At 40.7% G+C, this 20,360-nt stretch overlaps 1 protein-coding gene across 1 annotated transcript in view; it reads right to left on the reverse strand.

The window, feature by feature from the left end:
* Positions 1–20,360, reverse strand: part of PXDC1 (PX domain containing 1) — a 106,724-nt gene that overhangs the window by 42,691 nt on the left and 43,673 nt on the right. Inside the window, exons 2-3 of the mRNA XM_056518474.1 lie at positions 2,082–2,173; positions 873–990 (exon numbers count right to left, since the gene is read on the reverse strand). Coding sequence (XP_056374449.1) covers positions 873–990; positions 2,082–2,173 — 210 coding nt within the window. The remainder of the gene's footprint in view (positions 1–872; positions 991–2,081; positions 2,174–20,360) is intronic.

Genomic DNA, 20,360 nt, shown 5'->3' on the forward strand with positions numbered 1-20,360 from the left:
AGCCGTGGACAATCCGATCATCTATTTAAACGTGCGCATTGCTGCAGATGCCGTGATCTGTATTGATCACAACATCTGAGGGGTTAATGGCGGACATCGGCGCGATCGCTGATGTCCGCCATTACCAGCAGGTCCCCGGCTGCTGATAGCAGCCGGGACCTGCAGTGCATGATGCGAGCACCACTCCGATGCGAGCGGCCATGTACAGGATGTAAATGTACGTCCTGGTGCGCGAAGTACCTCCGCACCAGGACGTACATTTATGTCCGTGGTCGTTAAGGGGTTAAGCCACTACTGTAATATACTCTGAACATTTTACTATCTGAACTTATATTATAGTTTTTACTTCTAATAGGTTTAGTGTTTAAAAAAATAATTGAAAGTGCTTATATATTTAGTCAGTAGGTGTCAGTATTATACAGCTGATAACAAGTTCAACTCTTTATATAGTAGTATGCAAAGCATCTCATCACACCACCTTCACAGGTAACATTCCCTAAACATCTATCCTAAAAAAAACGGCATTCAATTCAGACAAGAGACTGTACACAGATTACTTTCAGTGCTATGGTGAGGTACAGTTTAAACTGAGCATTATATAGTGTCTATTAAAATTAATGGGCTGCCTTTGTAATGCATGGATGGACATATGTCTTTTTTCAACCATACTATGTAACTATGGATGTGCTGCACCATCTTTGTAGCTCCTCTCCAATCTGAGTAAATGATGGATGTCCCTCATAGGGTATTAGAAAATGATTTATAAAAATAAAAAAATAAAAAACAATGGACTGATTGATATATAGAAATTGGGAAGATATATATGTTCTAAAGCAGCTATGACAGTAACACAAGCTACAGTAACCACTTACCTGAGATTTTTATAGGGCTTTGGAAGCTTGGCTGTATCTTGTGTACATTATCATTTTTTAACACCTGGTCCAGCGGGGATCTCTCAAAGAAAGTGAGGACAACCTCTGACCTGGAATACTGAAAGGGAATTAAGACAAGCTAAATATCATACGGCAAAAGACATTGTGGAATATATAACATTGTATTGGTGGAATGTTTATGCACATCTGCTATGTATTATTATTGTTTAGTTGCACTGTATGAACTCTGTCAAGTTGTAGATGCCTCAATTCTATACCTTTTATAAGCATTAGAGCAGTTCGGGACAAACCCAGTACAGAAGAGCCTACTTACATATTCCAGTCTCCTCAAGAAAGACGCATTAAAGGGGTACTTCGGTGAAAAAAAATTTTTTTAAATTAATTGGTGCCAGAAAGTTAAGCAGATTTGTAATTTACTTCTATTAAAAAATCTTTACCGTTCAAGTACTTATCAGCATGTATTAACCCCTGAGTCAATGCTTGGCAGAACCAGTTTTCACCTTTTGGGGTCACCTTTGCACATCTAGAGCTGGAAATGTTTGTCTATTTTTCTTGGCAAAAAAAGCTGAAGCTCAGTCAGATTGGATGGAGACCATCTGAGAACAGCAACTGTCAAGTCTTGCCATAGATTCTCAATTGGATTTAGGCCTGGGCTTTAACGGGGCCATTTTACGAAATTACCTTTCTTTGATATAAACCCTTTCATTGTAGCTTTGGATGTATGATTAGGCTCATTGTCATGCTGAAGCAGGAGTTCTTGTGGCTCACTTGCAACAATGGCTTTCTTCTTGCCACTCTTCCATAAGGGCCAGATTTGTGGAGTACACAATCATTAGTTGTCCCGTGGACAGATTCTTCCACCTAAGCTGTTGATCTTTGCAGCTTCTCCAGAGTTACCATTGGCCTTTTGGTTGCTTCTCTGATCAATTTCTCCTTGCCTGGCTTGTTAGTTTGGGTGGATGGCCTTATTTTGGTAAGTTTGTGGATGGGATACATTTTTGGGCCGTACAAGTCTCTTATCATTCCCAAATGTGCTTCAACTAAGTACTGAGTAAAGCTTCTGCTGCAGTACCCATGGAGATTGAAAACAACACAACTAATGGAAATTGGAAACATTTCTAAAATTCAGTTTTCACATTTTCAGCTTTTCCTTCATATTAAGTATTTCTTAAGTTGTGATATACGTACTTTACAAGGCATGTTTATAACAGTCTTCAACAGTTTTTCCACTTCATTGAGTCTTGATTCTATTTCATGAGAATCTTTAATGGTAATGAGCCCTAAAAAAGAGAAAATGCTAAAATTTAATTTTTCCTGAAAGTATGAAATCATGTCAAGGATTTACACAATGAGTTCTGCCAGAATGTAAAATTCTCAAAACGAGTCCCTTTTCAAATTCTATTGGGGGGCATAATATATAACTAAGGTGATACAAATTGTGAATAAACAGTGACGTGGAAAGTATTACATTATATGGATAGAGCATATAGTATTTAACTTTTAAAATATATGATAAATTTGAACACTAATGGAAACTTAATTGGGCACTATCGTTAAAATTACTATTTTTTGCATATGATACAGCAGGTAAAATAAATAAGATTTGTAATTTGTTCCCTGTAAAAAATTTATTTTTATGTCACTTTCATGGCCTTATAAATCTGGCCACTAGGGGTCTCCCTTCTGGTCCAGCACTTCCTGAGTTTGGTCTCCTGCCAGTCCAGCAGGAGACCAAAGTCTGTGCTTTCGAGCAGACGGAATGCAGTCTGGACCAGAAGGGAGACCCCTAGTGGCCAGATTTATAAGGCCATGAAAGTGACATAAAAATAAATTTTTTTTACAAGGAGTAAATGACAAGTCTTATTTATTTTACCTGCTGTATCATATGCAAAACAATCATTTTAATGACAGTGCCAATTTAACTTATGTATATTTTCAATTGAAAGCATAACCCTGCAATACATGTAAATGTAATGGTCCCTCAAGTTACAATATTAATTGGATACAGGGTCACCATTAAAAGTTGAAATCATTGTATGTTGGGACCTTAATTTTTTGAAAAACTAGTAATTGGTTCTGAAGTCCTCAAAATGTAAACCAAAATTATGAAGAAGTGAGGGTTAAAGAAAGATAAGCAGAAAACGTTGTACTTCTTTTTCTTATTGTTGTATACTGCTGGTCTGTTTGTATGTTTTTAAATTCTTTTTTGTACACCGTTTTCACTTTTGGTGTATTTTACGGCATACGCCAACTGACGTCACTGCCAGGTACTTTTATGCCGGCACTGACGACAGTGGGGGATTGGTCTGAAGAAGTGCACCTGGTGCACGAAATAGCTATCACACTCTTGGCGTCCCTCCTCCCCATGCTGTAGTCTGCCGGTTATCGAATAAAGCACAGCCGTCACCCCAAATGTGGTGAGTGCAATCATTATTTCTTCCACACACTAATTATATATTTGTTTGTGCATTTGATGTTAGTACTCTTATTTTGGTTCAATAGGGTTAACCCTTTGTACCCTGACCTTTTACCTGACTTTCATACTGTGTTGTTTGTTACTAAGCCCTGCACCCAGCGTAGAAATTGGCACTGAGGTTGGGGAAACTCTATTAGGGAGGTGGACACTCCAAAGGGCAGGGACAGAGGGTGAGAGTCCTTTCAGCACCACACTTATTGCTGCCCAGCATGACAAAAGTAATAGAAATGTTGCAGATGGAAGAAAGAGACTCAAAACAAGACAGTACTGGAGTTTTAGATAAGGCTATGTTCACATGCAGTTATTGTTTCAATTTTATAACAATGTTGTGCTGGACCTATAGCACAACAGACACATGACAGACACCACTGATTTATAATGGTATCTGTCAGTTTCTACCTAGGTGTGCCGGGTTTTCCTGGTCACAAATTAAGGAATTTGCGACAAATGCATTTATCAGCTATCCACATCACAGACGGGGAATTTATTAAAACTGTATTATTCTTACAATGAAAATTTAGATAGGCAGACTTCAAATACACATGATTTATCACAGTGGTTCAGGCTAATTGATAAATTTGGTGCATCAGTAGACTGTATAGTCTAAGTTTGCACTGTCCAGTTTTAGTTTAAATCAACTATTAGTTGGCCTCCGGCTAAGGTAAAGCACCATTATTTTGGTGCATGTATGACATTCTAGGCTACACCTCTTTGCCTCTCAATTCCTTTGTGCCACATTTTGGCACATATGTTGCCAAAATTCTGACACATCAGACATAGTAAATGTGGGCCACTATGTAGTGTGGAAAGTAGAGTATGCATGCCTGCTCACGGGGGTGCCCCCTGTTGCCTGGTGTTTTAAAAGGAAACCTGTCAAATTCAACTGCATTTGCCTGATGATTCCGATCTGCCCACCGTTGTGGCTCAGCAGTCACAGCAGTTAGCCCGTCAAGCTCAACAACTGGATTTTCTTACAGCCATGATGCAACAGATTTTTGCCACCTGTTCCTGAGCCTCCTCCTGTATCTGTAGCTTCACCTAGTTCCAAGTTTTGTTTGTCCCTGCCTTCTAAATATGACGGAGATCCCAAGCTGTGTAGAGGCTGTGTGACACAGTGTTCTATTCATCTTGAACTTATGGTGAATCTGTTACCGACGGAGCGTGCTAAAGTGGCGTTTGTCTTCAGTCTTTTGTCCGGAAAAGCCCTGGCCTGGGCTACTCCTCTCTGGGATCATAGAGATCCGGTCTCCTTGAATCTGTCTGCCTTCCTTGTGGCATTCCGCAATGCATTTGAAGAACCAGCGCGAGCCTCCTCTGCCGAGATGGCTCTGCTGAACCTCTGCCAAGGAAACTCTGCATAGATGTGCGTTTTGCCGAGAGGCAAGAAGAACTTCCCTTGGAAAATGAACCTGTCTGAACATTACCTCGTCTGGTGTCCCAACATCCTACTCTGCTACCAACTTTGACTCCTGCTCCTCCCTGTTCCCTGGGCCGGATCGTTGGTAGTCTATGCCATTGTTAAGTCCTGTGTTCCTGTGCTCCTGTTACTGTGTATCCGTTCCTAGCTACCCTATACCTGTGTTACCTGTCTGACCATCTGCAATCTTGGCACGTCTTGCCAGTCACCTTCTGTGCCACGCCACCCCCCAGCTACCTGTGTGGACGAGTCGTGCCAGGGGTAGCGACCTGGGTGCCACCTGCCGCAGCAAGACCATCCCGCTTTGCGGCGGGCTCTGGTGAAAGCCACTGGTGAAAGCCACCTTAGACTCTGGGCCTGTGTAGATGGAGACTTGAGCCGTGCCAGGGAGCAGAGGATCCACCACCTGCCGTGATTCCTAATTCATGCAATTAAATATGCCCTGAGGTGCATGTCTTTAAAAATGCGTTTACAGGGGTACTCCGCCCCTAGACATCTTATCCTGTATCCTAAGATGTCTGACCGCGGGGGGTCTGGCCACTGGGATCCCCGGCGATCTTCAGGCCAGCACCTTGGTGTTATGAACATTTGTGTTCAGAACATCGGCTTAGGGCGGCTGTGTTCGTGACGTCACGCCCCCCCCCCCATAAACGTATATGAGGGGGCATGGCGGCTGTGGTTCCTTGACAACAGCCACCACGCCCCTCCCATAGACATGGATGGAGGGAACGTGGCAAGACGTCACAAACAAGGCTGCCCTAAGCTGGCGTTCTGAACATAATTGTTCAGAAAGCTGGGATGCCAGTCCGGAGATCGCAGGGGCCCCCAACACCCCCATCAGATATCTTATCCCTTAACCTTAAGATAGGGAATAAGATGTCTAGGGGCAGAGTTCCCCTTTAAAACATGCCCTTTCTATGCCCAAGTTAATAACATTTGTCCCAATAATATACTTTTATAGGAGTGAGTGCTGTATGTAAACTGTCTTGAGTTACTGGGACAGTCCGCAGGCATTCCTAAGTCATGATGTCAGCATTGTAATTCAACAAATTATAGCTGCCAACAGACCATAAACAGGGTGAAAATGTTCATCACCAACCAAGATGTGCGTTTGCAGCTGTTGAAAATAGTGCTGACTCCATTATTTAGGGATGCCTGAAGGGTGTGCTGATGACTGAAGGTAACCAATTTACATAAAGCAGGTTCCACAATTATAGTATAATATCATAACAAATGTTATTAACATGATCATAGCATGTACATGTTTGTAATGTATTATTAAAACCAACATCATGATTTTACACCTTTAAGTGGTACTCCGGTGGAAAACAATTTTTTATGGTGCCAGAAAGTTAAACAGATTTGCAACTTTCTTCTATTTAAAAATCTTAACCCTTTTAGTATTTATAAGCTGATCTATACTACAGAGATAGTTCTTTTTGAATTTATTTTTTGTCTGACCACAGTGCTGACACCTCTGTTCATGTCAGGAACTGTCAAGAGTAGAAAACAAATCTCCATAGCAAACCTATCCTGCTCTGGACAGTTCCTGAAACAAACAGAGGTGTCAGCAGAGAGCACTGTGGTCAGACAGAAATTAAATTAAAAAAGAAAATAACTTTCTCTGTATAATACAGCAGTTGATAAGTACTGGAAGGATTAAGATTTTTTAACAGAATCATTTACAAATCTGTTTAACTTTCTGGCACCAGTTGATTTAAAAAAAATGTTTCCCCCCAGAGTACCCCTTTAACTCCTTCAGGATAAAGGGCGTACCTGTATGCCCCTCACCCGGTCGCGGTGTTTAAAACAGGGTCACACCGTGACCCCACATCACATAGCTATCACGCCCCCTCCCGTAGGCTTGCATTGGGGGGCGGAGCGTGACGTCACGCGGGGGCGGAGGCGTGACGTCACACGCCGCCGGCCCTGCGGTTCCCGGTAATCAGACCCGGAGCGAACACGCTCCAGGGACTGATTACAAACGGGATGCCGCGTGCATGATCACAGGCGTCCCCAGCTGCGGGACTCCCGCGATCAGGCATCTTATCCCCTATCCTTTGGATAGGGGAGAAGATGTGTAAGCACCGGAGAACCCCTTTAAGGGGTTAAGGACACAGCCAAATTTCATGTTTCATGTTTTAGTTTTTTACTTCTCAAATTTTAAAAGGCATAACTCTTTTATTTTTCCATCTACAGACCAATATGGAGCTTGTTTTTTTTGCGCGATCAATCGTACTTTGTAATTACACCTTTAATTTTACCATGAAATATATGGCAAAGGCTAAAAAAAAATATTATTTGTGAGGGGAAACTAAAAAGAAAACTGCAATTTAGGAGGGTTTGTTTAAAGCAGTAAACTTCATGATAAAAATTGTGTGTTATCTTAATTCTGTAGGTCAATGGGATGAAAACAATATTCAATTTATATAGTTTTTTTCTGTTATTGTGCTACTTTAACCCCTTCCCACCCTAGGACGTATGCATATGTCCAAGTTGCTAGCTAGTTAGCGCAACTGGACGTATGCATATGTCCTAGCGATCTTTCACAGCGCGATGCACTGCAGGAGACTGCAGGAGCTGCCGAGACCGGGATCGCAATGGTCTTGGCAGCATTAACTCCATAGATGCCGTGATCAGTACTCATCCACATCATCTATGGGGTTGACAGTGGGAGGGGGCTCCCCCTGTCCACCAATGGAGATCCTGCGATGTGATCACAGGATCCCGTTGATTGTCATGGCAGCAGGAGGCCAGCTAATGGCCTCATGTCTACCTAGTACGGCAGAGTGTGAGGTCCAGTCATAGGCTGGATCGCACAGGCTGTTGGTCAGTGTAGTACTGACTGTTATACTGTGCTGCAGTAGAGAAAAACTGCAGCACAGTATAACCTGTAAAAAGTAAAAGTAAAAAAATTAAAGATTTTTAATTAAATTAAATAAAGTGTAAAAAAAATTAATTAATAAATGCTCATTTCCCAATAAAACCCTATATTATCTTCCAAAAAATAAAAAAAACACCCAAACCTATACATAAAAGGTATTGCCACATGCGTAATGACTTGTACAATACAACGATAATGGTATTTATCCTGTATGGTAAACACCGCTAAAAAACAAAATCCAAAATGGTCCAAAACGTGGAATAAAAGAGATCAAAAGGTAGCATGAATCACAACAATGGTACTAATACGGTAGCTTGTTCCACAAAAAAGAACCCCTCACACAATGGCATTGGACAAAAAATTTTAAAAAGTTATGCCTGTGACAACACAAAAAAGGGGAAAAAAGGATTTTGTTGAGAAAAGAAAAAAGAACATAAAAAAGCTATATAAATTGGGTATCGCCATAATCGAACTGACGCACAGAACAAAAATAACATAATTTTTACCACACAGTGAATGCCATAAAAATATAATAATAAAAAAATTGCCGAAATTTTAAAATTTTTCACAGTATTTTGGAGTTTTTCATGAATCACCAAAGATTTACCACTAATATAAGGTACAATATGTCACGAAAAAAATATTTCAGAATCACATCCCTAAGTAAAAGCATGTCAGAAGTTTTACCACTTAAAGAGACACATGCCAAATTTGAAAAATTGGGCTTGGTCATTAAGATAGAAACAGGCGGAGTCCGGGGTTAAAGAAAAATCAAATTTTTTTTAAACAAAATCAGTATACCAAAAAATTGTCCTCTTCTGACCCCAATAACTTTTCTTTTCCATATATAGGACTGTATGAATGTCTTTTTTTACGCTTGCTATGATTTTTTGTTTTTATCAGTACCATTTTTGTAATAGGGGTGGGGTGTTTAAGTTAAAAAAAAGATATATATTTTTTTTATTTTACACTTTCTAAGCCCCCATACTTTAATATGCAATCATTTGATTGCATTTAGTGTATAATGCTATACCTATTGCATAGCATTATACTGTGTGATCTGTGATCCACTAACACTCTGCATCAATGTATAGGTGATTTGACTGGCGGATTCATAGTCACTTAACGCTCCAGGACATACATTTAAGCAATGATGCATTAAGGCCTGTGCATTTATGCCTCATGCCCTGAATGGGTTACTATTGATAATGACAGTGACTGGTTACCTTTCTAAAGAACATTGGGGTAAACATTTACACAGCCTTTAGGCTAAGTTTCCACTTTTTTTTTCTGGCAGTTTTTGGATATCTGCCACTGCAGTTTTTGAGCCAAAGTCAGAAGTGGATCCATAAGGGAGGAGAAGTGTAAGTCCTTCCTTTATATGTCCTATTCCTTTTGAATACACTTCTGGCTTTGGCTCAAAAACTGCAGTGGCAGATATCCAAAAACTGCCAGAAAAAAAAGTGGAAACTTAGCCTAAAATCATTTTTTACTGGCAGTCACACATCAGCCGTACTAAAAGCGAGGTTTTCCTCCCTTGTAAATTCCCTCAATTTAGAAATGTGCAACTTTTCCTACATTGATTTCTAGTGAAAACATTCCACTCTCCTTTTATGTAAGAATAGATGACTCTGAATTATTCAGGAGCTGGAAGGTAAGTTATAAAGCAGGTTTAATTATCATACATTTAGCAACAGCCAAGACCTGCAGCTTCCTAAATCATGCATGGACTTGCTGAAAGGAATACAAAACAACTTCTCTGACACTAAATATAGGAGATCTGCATTTCCATTGACAGAAAGTACATCATGCTTCAAAAATGACATTGCATAAAGCGTCATGGTTACATGGGAGACATAGAAAACAAATATCTACAGCCTGCAGTGCCAATAAACACAAGGGCACAGATCTGAATGCAAGTGAAAGGGACTGTTTAAGGGTCAAGTGAGGAGAAAAGAGGTCCACGTTATGGTCAATAGCAAACAATGCTAGAATTCAAACACCATACATTGATCAGCCATCACATTAAAGGAAACCTACGGGATGTACAACTTATTCCCTATCCTAAGGATAGGGGATGAAAGTTAGATCGTGGGGGGGGGGGGGAGGGGTCCGACCGCTGGGGTCCCCGCGATCTCCTGAATGGAGCCCCGGCTCCCTGCATGGAACGGGCATTTTCGACCTTCTACGGCAGACCTGGAGCGCTGCTTTTGTCAATCTCCGGCTCTGCCATACAACTGCATGGAGGGGGCATGTGGGCCGCAGCTTTGTGGTGTGGTCGAAAACGCTTGTTTCATGCAGAAAGCTGGGGCGCCATTCGGGAGATCGCCATTCGGGACTTATCCGCTATCCTAAGGGGAGGGGATAAGTTGTACATCCCGGAGTTATCCTTTAATCATATTGGTTATCTTATTATACCAGCCAAGGGTGTGAAATATAAGGCTGCAAGTGAGCAGTCAGTCCTAAAGTTGATTTGATGGAAGCAGAAAAAAATGGGTAAGAACATCTATAAAAGGGCAAGTCTAGGGAGGTGTTCCTGGTATGTAGTGGTTACTACCTATCAGATCTTAATCTTATAGAGCATATGTGAGATGAACTGGAAAAATAAGTCTGATCCATGGAGATCACACATCACGATTTACAGAACCTAAAGGATCTGCTGCTCATATCTAGACGTCAGATACCACAGGACACCTTCAGAGGTCTTGTGGAGTCCATGCCTTGATGGGTCAGAGCTGTTTTGGCAGCACAAGGGAACCTACACAATATTTGGCAGGTTTTAATGCTATGACTGGTTGGTGTATGTTTACTATTATGCTCTTGATACTTTATCACATTACAACAAATATTTTCTGAAAGTGCTGTATGAAGTGTTGGGGCTTATGGTCCTCAAAAGTTGGCCAAACCTGGCATCTGTAAAGGGCACGTTGGATTTGAACATGGCCTTTTTGTTCCCAGAGAGATAAGCCACCACCAGAGGAGTATGGCAGTGGCTTACTTCTCCTCTCTCCACTGAGAACACATGAACGTTCAGCAAAGCCAAATGTTCATACTGTATATATGTAACGAATGTATCGGCCGATGTGTATGCAAGGTTCGGGAAACACCCCATATAGGAATTTTAAGTAGTTGTACCAATACACATGCTAATTGACAGAGGTATTAGTGACAAAAAATGCTATAAATGACCTAACAAGAGTTATAGATGAACATTTTCAAGCAACATTATTGTCTAAGAATTGTTCTATAGCCAATTTTGATAACTATTTTATAACATAAATTATTTTTTGCAATGTTAGTGAAGGGACTTGTCTTGTGATGCTGGGGGAGCCAGGGCGCCAATGCTTTGTGTTGTGCGCATACAAGATGCTAGGCAGATCGTCTGATCAAACAGGGTGGGCATCACTAATAGACCGGCATGGTGCACTATATGTTATCTCCTTTGCATACCTTATCTACGTGTAGTTACTATACTAAGCAGCTACCTCTCTCATGAATAGTAGATGTGAGTAGCCGATCATCAGTATTTTGCTCCTCCCCCATATAGCATTGTGACTGGTCTACATCATAGTGGGAATAAATGTTTAACCTGCCCTTGTACAACTAAGTAGCAAGTATGACCTCTTTTCTGTGGTTTTAAGTAAATTTGATTCGATTTTCTACACATTTTTATTGTAACTATTATATAATGGCACATGTTAGCTATCAATCAAATAACTCCTGTGCAGTACACAGTAACAAGGTATATATGGTTGAAAAAAAAGACAAGAGTCCATTGACTACAGTGGGGATCAAAAGTTTGGGCACCCCAGGTAAAAATTTGTATTAATGTGCATAAAGAAGCCAAGGAAAGATGGAAAAATCTCCAAAAGGCATCAAATTACAGATTAGACATTCTTATAATATGTCAACAAAAGTTATATTTTATTTCCATCATTTACACTTTCAAAATAACAGAAAACAAAAAAATGGCGTCTGCAAAAGTTTGGGCACCCTGCACAATTTATAGCATGCACTGCCCCTTTGCAAAGCTGAGACCTGCCAGTGTCTTGGATTGTTCTCAATCATCATCTGGGAAGACCAGGTGATGTCAATCTCAAAGGTTTTAAATGCCCAGACTCATCTGACCTTGCCCCAACAATCAGCACCATGGGTTCTTCTAAGCAGTTGTCTAGAAATCTGAAACTGAAAATAGTTGACGCTCACAAAGCTGGAGAAGGCTATAAGAAGATAGCAAAACATTTTCAATATCCTCTGTTCGGAATGTAATTAAGAAATGGCAGTCATCAGGAACAGTGGAAGTTAAAGCAAGATCTGGAAGACCAAGAAAATTATCAGACAGAACAGCTCGCAGGATTGTGAGAAAAACAATTCAAAACCCACGTTTGACTGCACAATCCCTCCAGAAAGATCTGGCAGATGCTGGAGTTGTGGTACACTATTCCACTATAAAAAGATACTTGTACAAATATGGTCTTCATGGAAGAGTCATCAGAAGAAAACCTCTGCTATGTCCTCACAACAAAAATCAGCGTTTGAACTTTGCAAATGAACATATAGATAAGCCTGATGCATTTTGGAAACAAGTTCTGTGGACCGATGAGGTTAAAATTTAACTTTTTGGCCGGAATGAGCAAAGGTACGTTTGGAGAAGAAGGGGAACAGGATTTAATGAAAAGAACCTCTGTCCAACTGTTAAGCATGGGGGTGGATCAATCATGCTTTGGGGTTGTATTGCAGCCAGTGGCACAGGGAACATCTCAGGAGTAGAAGGAAAAATGGATTCAATAAAATTTCCGCAAATTTTGGATGCTAATTTGATGCCATCTGTGAAAAAGCTGAAGTTAAATAGAGGATGGCTTCTACAAATGGATAATAATCCTTAACACACCTAGAAATCCACGGGGGATTACATCAAGAGGGGTAAACCGAAGGTTTTGCCATGGCCTTCACAATCTCCTGACCTCAAAATAATTGAAAACCTATGTATAGACCTTAAAAGTGCAGTGCGTGACAGACAGCCCAGAAATTTCAAAGAACTGGAAGACTTTTGTAAGGAAGAATGGGCAAAGATACCTCAAACATGAATTGAAAGACTCTTGGCTGGCTACAAAAAGCGTTTACAAGCTGTGATACTTGCCAAAGGGGGCAGTACAAGATATTAACTCTGCAGGGTGCCCAAACTTTTGCAGATGCCATTTTTTTGTTTTCTGTTATTTTGAAAGTGTAAATTATGGAAATAAAATCTAACTTTTGTTGACATATTATAAGAATGTCTAGTCTGTAATTTGATGCCTTTTGGAGATTTTTCCATCTTTCCTTGGCTTCTTTATGCACAATAATACAAATTTTTACCTGGGGTACCCAAACTTTTGATCCCCACTGTTAAATCCAAGAGGAAGGCAAAAGCCCCCAAGAGGCAGATGCCAATTGCTCAATGACAGAAGAAAAATTCCTTCCCGACTCCAATATGGTGATCAGAATAAATCCCTGAATCAAAATTCTATCCTCATAAATCTAGTATCCATAACCTGTAATGTTATATTTTTTCAGAAAAACATTTAGGCCCCCCCTTGAACTTGTTTATTGAGTCAGACATCACAACATCATGTGGCAGAGAGTCTCACAGCTCTTAGGCTAGGTTCCCACTACGGAATTTCCGCCTGCAATTTTACAAACTTACAAGTAACCCGGCCGTGTGACTGTGCCCTAAATCAATAAGATCACAGCTGCAATAAGTGTGACAAAAGACATTAAATGCATGCTTTTTTCTTTTTTTTTTAAATGTAGTCATTGAAATAATAACAGATTACAACACATATTTAGTTATTTAGTGAGTGAATGAAATTAAAAACTGGTAAGACCTCCTTTACATAAGCCTCGTCAGTTTTTCTCCCCTGCGCTGCAGAAAATGCACCGGAGGGAAAATGAAGCAGGAACTGATCCCATTCATTTGAATGGGACAGTTCACAATCATCCGGTGTCTCAGTTTGGACGCCGGATGATTAGACTTGCCAGATCGGCACAGACAGGGGAACACAGCTTGCTGTGTTCCCCCGTCCGGCGATCACAAACAATGGACACCTGATGAGGCACAATTGATGCACTTCTAGCAGCAGTTTCACCCCTGCCGGACGCCCAGTTTCACCCGTGCCGGACGCCACATATATGTAACTCTAGCCTAACACTTAGTAAATTCTAGCATTAGTTATATATCAGTTCAGATCAATTTATTAACTACAAAAGAACAGGATATATCCTTCACCTCAAGACATTGATACCAGCAGCTGATCCTGTAGGTGAGAAAACAGAAGTATTTTATATCTAATTGGAATGATAGCCATTTACATACCCTTTGACCCTGACTCAAGTGGCCTCTGTCTAATTCACACTGCCTAAACCAGACTTACACCCCATTAGCTTGGCAATAACATGCATTATTTAAATAATGTTCACACTCATTCAAATATTCAGGCAAAAGGACAGATGGTCAGACAAATAATATATAACAACCATGGGGGGTATTTACAAATAATGGCTGTGGTATATGTTTTTTTACTCCTTTTTCTCATGGGTGGCTTTTTAACTCACTGCACCAAATGTACAAAAAGGCGCAAGTCGGGCTATAAATTTGGTGCAGTTTGAATTTACCCACATTTCAGGTGATGAGGTGATTCCTTGTGTGTTACTGCAGGACAGTTTAGTAGTTTCATTGTGAATGTCCTTTGTTTTACATTTCAAATACTTACATTACAAATATCCAGACTTTTAAACATATCCATCCTAACCATATTGAAAAAAAAATTCAAATAAAAAAAAAATACTTTTTTTTAACCCCTTAAGGACTCAGCCCATTTTGGCCTTAAGGACTCAGACAATTTAATTTTTACGTTTTCATTTTTTCCTCCTCGCCTTCTAAAAATCATAACTCTTTTATATTTTCATCCACAGACTAGTATGAGGGCTTGTTTTTTGCGCGACCAGTTGTCCTTTGTAATGACATCACTCATTATATCATAAAATGTATGGCGCAACCAAAAAACACTATTTTTGTGGGGAAATTAAAACGAAAAACGCAATTTTGCTAATTTTGGAAGGTTTTGTTTTCACGCCGTACAATTTATGGTAAAAGTGACGTGTGTTCTTTATTCTGACGGTCAATATAATTAAAATGATACCCATTATTATATACTTTTATATTATTGTTGCGCTTAAAAAAAATCACAAACTTTTTAACCAAATTAGTACGTTTATAATCCCTTTATTTTGATGACCTCTAACTTTTTTATTTTTCCGTATAAGTGGCGGTATGGGGGCTCATTTTTTGCGCCATGATCTGTACTTTTTTTTGCTACCACATTTGCATATAAAAAACTTTTAATACATTTTTTATAATTTTTTTAAAATAAAATGTATTAAAAAAGTAGGAATTTTGGACTTTTTTTATTTTTTTTCGTTCACGCCGTTCACCGTACGGGATCATTAACATTTTATTTTAATAGTTCGGACATTTACGCACGCGGCGACACCAAATATGTCTATAAAAAAAGTTTTTTACGCTTTTTGGGGGTAAAATAGGAAAAAATGGACGTTTTACTTTTTTATTGGGGGAGGGGATTTTTCACTTTTTTTTAACTTTTACTTTTACATTTTTTTACATTTTTTTTTACACTTGAATAGTCCCCATAGGGGACTATTCATAGCAATACCATGATTGCTAATACTGATCTGTTCTATGTATAGGACATAGAACAGATCAGTATTATCGGTCATCTCCTGCTCTGGTCTGCTCGATCACAGACCAGAGCAGGAGACGCCGGGAGCCGCACGGAGGAAGGAGAGGGGACCTCCGTGCGGCGTTATGAATGATCGGATCCGATCGTTCATTTAAATCGCGAACCGCCGCAGATGCCGGGATCTGTATTGATCCCGGCACCTGAGGGGTTAATGGCGGACGCCCGCGAGATCGCGGGCGTCGGCCATTGCCGGCGGGTCCCTGTCTGCGACCAGCAGCCGGGATCAGCCGCGCATGACACGGGCATCGCTCCGATGCCCGCGGTTATGCTTAGGACGTAAATGTACGTCCTGGTGCGTTAAGTACCACCTCACCAGGACGTACATTTACGTCCTGCGTCCTTAAGGGGTTAAAAATTAAACAAAGTTTTATTTTTTTTAGTTATATTAAAAAATAATAATAATAATATATATATATATATATATATATATTTCAAATAACAAGGTGATCTGCTTATATTAATGAGTCATTTCAACTAATTTTTGTAATGTTTGTTTTCTATGCGCGTTTTAAAGGGTTTGCACCAAATTTTGCACCTTTTTAAAAAGTTGCATTTTCATAAATTCCTGACCACTGCAAAAACCCAACTGAAAACACACACACAACAGCCAACCAAAGGAATGTGCGTAAACGAAAAGGCGCAAAAACTTACTGCGCCAAAATTTTGTGCCAAATTTAGACAGGAAAAAAAAGGTAATAGGCTTCATAAACACCCCCCTATATGTCTGTAAAAGGTGGGGGGGAGCTTTCGAAGGTCCAACCCACTTCAAGGGTCAGTTTACATGCCCTTATTTTTGCTGCAGCAGATTTTGCTGCCCATTGACTTCTATGGGTAGAAAAATCTGCTACACAAATCTGCAGCAGAAAATACGCACATGTGAACTGACCCTAAGGATATGATCACACAGCAGAATGTACGTGTGAAATTCTGCACGGATTCCGTTGCAGCGTAACGGGATTCTGCTGCACCAAGGTGGAAATCCTGATTCCAACGTACGGTACGTAGAGATGTCTATTCTTACTGCGGATTGCGCTCAGAAATGCATTGCTGTCTATGAGACTGCACATTTCCAGAATGTGTGGAATGTCCTCCTGTGTTTCCTACATTCCGCACATTTTACATCATGCGAACATGGCCTAAGGGTGCGTTCACAAATACTTTCTGCTGCAGATCTGTTGCAGATTTGCTTCAGCAGATTTTGCTGCCCGTTTAAGTTAATGGGCAGGAAAATCTGCAGCAAAAACACACCCTAAGGGTACGTTCACACTGGCGGATTACCTGCAGATTTTCTGCTGCGTATCTGCTGCAGAAAATCCGCATCAGATTTTTCTATCATTAATTTCAATGGGTCAGCAGAAAATTTGCAGATTTTCCTTCGGACCCATTGAATTCAATAGTAGCAAAATCCACTGTGGATTTTCCGCAGCAGATACGCAGTGGAAAATCTGTAGGTAATCCGCCCGTGTGAATATAATCCGCCCGTGTGAAAGTAAGGGTACATTCACACGGGCGGATTTATTTGCGGGTTTCCTTCTGCGTATTTGAAAGAGGGCGGGCTCTTCTCGGCTGTCCGCAGCAGATTTTCCGCCGCAGACCCTACTGACTTCAATGGGGCTTGTGGCGGTTTTCCGCAGCAGAAATTCCGCTGTGGAAAATCTGCTGCGGACACCAGCAAAGAGCCCACCCCCTTTCAAATATGCAGCAGGAAACCCGCAAATAGATTCGCCCGTGTGAACGTACCCTAAGGGTACGTTCACACGTGCGGATCCCCAGCGCGTATTATGCTGCGGATCTGCTGCTGAAAGACCGCTATATGCTGCCTTTACAGATGACTGCTCGGAGCGGCAATACGCCGCTACATACAGACACACTGAAGCGATGTGCGAGTCGCTGCGCACACATCACGGACGCTCCCCCTGCTCTATGAGCTAGGCAGAGATACAGCACATGCGAGAAGCAAATCACACATTGCAGTGCGTTTTGCTGCTCCAAGCAGGCACCTGTAAAGGCAGCATACATCGGTCCTTCAGCGGCGGATCCGCAGCGTAATACGCGCTGGGGATCCGCTCGTGTGAACGTACTCTAAAAGTTTATTCAAACTTCGCAGAATTTTTTGCAAGAATTTCTACAGCTGTCCAGCTCACCTGAATGGAATTTGCAGAAATCTTTGTGCTTGCCCTTAAAATAAACCCATTTAGATAAAAACTACTGATTTTAACTATGTAAATACCAGCTGTGAAACAAATGGTCGATTTTAATTAAAAAAATTACTTGAAAAAATAAAATTTTCGCATGAAAACATAACTAGAAAAAAACTTATTATAACAATTGCAATTGTTATAATTTTTATTTAAATGGTTGTTTTTCCAGCTATAATTGTCAGGGGAAAAAAGCACATCAATTAATTTTACGGCCAGAAAATTAAGGCTAAGTGTACATGAGTGGAACAGGTCAGTTGCACAACAAACACCAACAGGTCCCAATGACTCTGAACCGGGTCCGTCTGGTTTCTGTCGTTTTGCAGGTGTTAAAGTGAGAATAAAAAGAGTCCTGCAGTATTTTTCCCCCACTCAACTCCTGTATTGAACGGATTCTGCAAACAAAGCTCCAAACACAGATGTGAAAGAGTCCTGATGTGTGTGTGCAGTAACAGCCATTTTACTGTTGACTTTAATAGAACTTGACGGTAAAAAAGGCAGATTTTTCCGTTTTTTTTTTTTGTGCTGTAAAAACACTGTTTTACATAACATTGTGTGAACATGGCCTAAGTGTAAATAGAGCCTGAGGCTATGTTCACACAGTGGAATGTCCGCACAGACATTCCACAAACAGCCTGCAGAACATGCCAGTGCTAGGACCAATCGGAAATTCACCGTCTTATAGACGGCAATGCATTTCCTTGCAAAATCCGTAGATATTCAGCTGTGTGAACAAAGCAGCAGAATCCCATTGAAATCAATAGGACTCTACTGATGCAGAATGTCCGTGTGGAAGATTAATGCGGAATACCACAAACATTCTGACATGCGAACCCAGCTTAAGTCTTTACTCTTTTTCTCTTACTATATATGAATATACACATTGGCCCTAATTTACTAAGGGTATGTTCAGAGAAATTTCCACAAGTAATTCTGCTCGCTTTTTCCTCTCCAAATCATTCAGCAGTGAAAACCCCCATAGAGCTGTGCAGAATTTCTGCCCCTCAGTTCACACTGAGGAATTTCCTCAAGCAGAATTCTGACGAAGAAGTCTATTCCGCTTGAAGAAAGAACATGTTCTTTCTTTCAGGCGGAATCAGCGTCGTTCTCCCATAGAGATCAATGTTATTTTTTTTTTCAGTCAGAAGCATTTCCACACGGGATCCGCGTGGAATTTCCGCATGAAAAAAAAAAAAGAGGAGTATTTGAAAGAAGAGTATTGATCCGCATGAAACCTGCATTTCCGCACGGAATTCCGCGCTAATTCCGTGTGAATTCCGCGCGAAATCGCTGCTAATTCTGAGCGGAAATAAAAATAGATTTTGGGGTGGAAATCTTCAGCATGATTTCCGCCCCAATTCCTCAGTGTGAACATACCCTCAGAGTGAAGTGTAGTTTTCTATGTGTTTTTTTTTTCCCTCAGAGATATTTTTCCACAGTATTTACTAAGGTTACCCTACATTTGGCTCTTTTCCTTATGTTTTGCTATTTTTACTATTTTTGTTATTTCTATATTTTCTGTGGAAACCTTAGTAAATATTTTGGGATTTTTTTTAAATGTCAGGAACACGTCCCCTTTACCAGACGGCCACGCCCATTTTTCAGGTTTTCTCAGTAAAATGGAGATTTGGTCGAGTTTTTTTCAATTCTGGCGCGCAGACAGAATTTCTGGCGTACAACCCGACAAAACAGGTCGGGTTTACAATAGAAATCAGGGCCATTATCTCACATCTAACCATCATCTGTTACACCCAACAAACAAGAATTAAAGGGGTTATCCAGGAAAAAACGTATATATGTTTATATATATATATATATATATATATATCAACTGGCTCCAAAAAGTTAAACAGATGTGTAAATTACTTCTATTAAAAAATCTTAATCCCTTCAGTACTTATGAGCTGCTGAAATTGAGTTGTTCTTTTCTGTCTAAGGGTGCGTTCACACTGAGTAATTCAAGAGGAATTTACTCGAGTAATTCCTCTTGAATTCTTCGCTTAGAAATAATTAACATCTGCTTTGCCATTGACTTCAATGTATTTTACTCTGCACTAGGGATGTCCCGATACCATTTCTTTAAGACCGAGTACGAGTACCGATACTTTAATTCTAGTACTCGCCGATACCAATTACGAGTACTTTTCTTTAAAAGGAATCTGACACCAGAGTGACGCGGTTTCTGGCGCTGCTTACCGTGCTGATATGTGGGTCCTTGTTGTGTACAATGGAGGCGGCTGCTGTAGTATGAGCCAAGATTTCTCTCTTCTCCATTGGACAGAACAGGGAGTTTGCATTGGCGACAAAAACGATGTCTCCGGAGAGATTGCGCTGATGTTCACATGGTGAGCAGCGGTAGAAACTGGGTCACCTCCCTATAAATTCAAGTTAGTGCAGGTGACTCTGCTGTAAGATTGCCTTTAATAGTAGGTAGTATCCCCTTGCAGACATTAGCAGCAGCCCCCCTGTAGAACGCAGCACCCCCTTGTAGACAGCAGCCCCCCTTTAGACATTAGAAGGGCCCCCCTTTAGACATTAGCAGGGCCACCCTGTAGACAGCTGGGCCCCCCTTTAGACATTAGTAGCAGGCCCCCTGTAGACCGCAGCCCCCACCCTTGTAGACAGCTCACCTGAGGCTGTCCTCTGTCGGATGCTGCTGCTCCGTTCTCCCCTCTGCATCATGGCGTTCTATGGAG

Source organism: Hyla sarda, chromosome 5 (genome assembly GCF_029499605.1).
Source record: "Hyla sarda isolate aHylSar1 chromosome 5, aHylSar1.hap1, whole genome shotgun sequence".
Lineage (NCBI taxonomy): Eukaryota > Metazoa > Chordata > Amphibia > Anura > Hylidae > Hyla > Hyla sarda.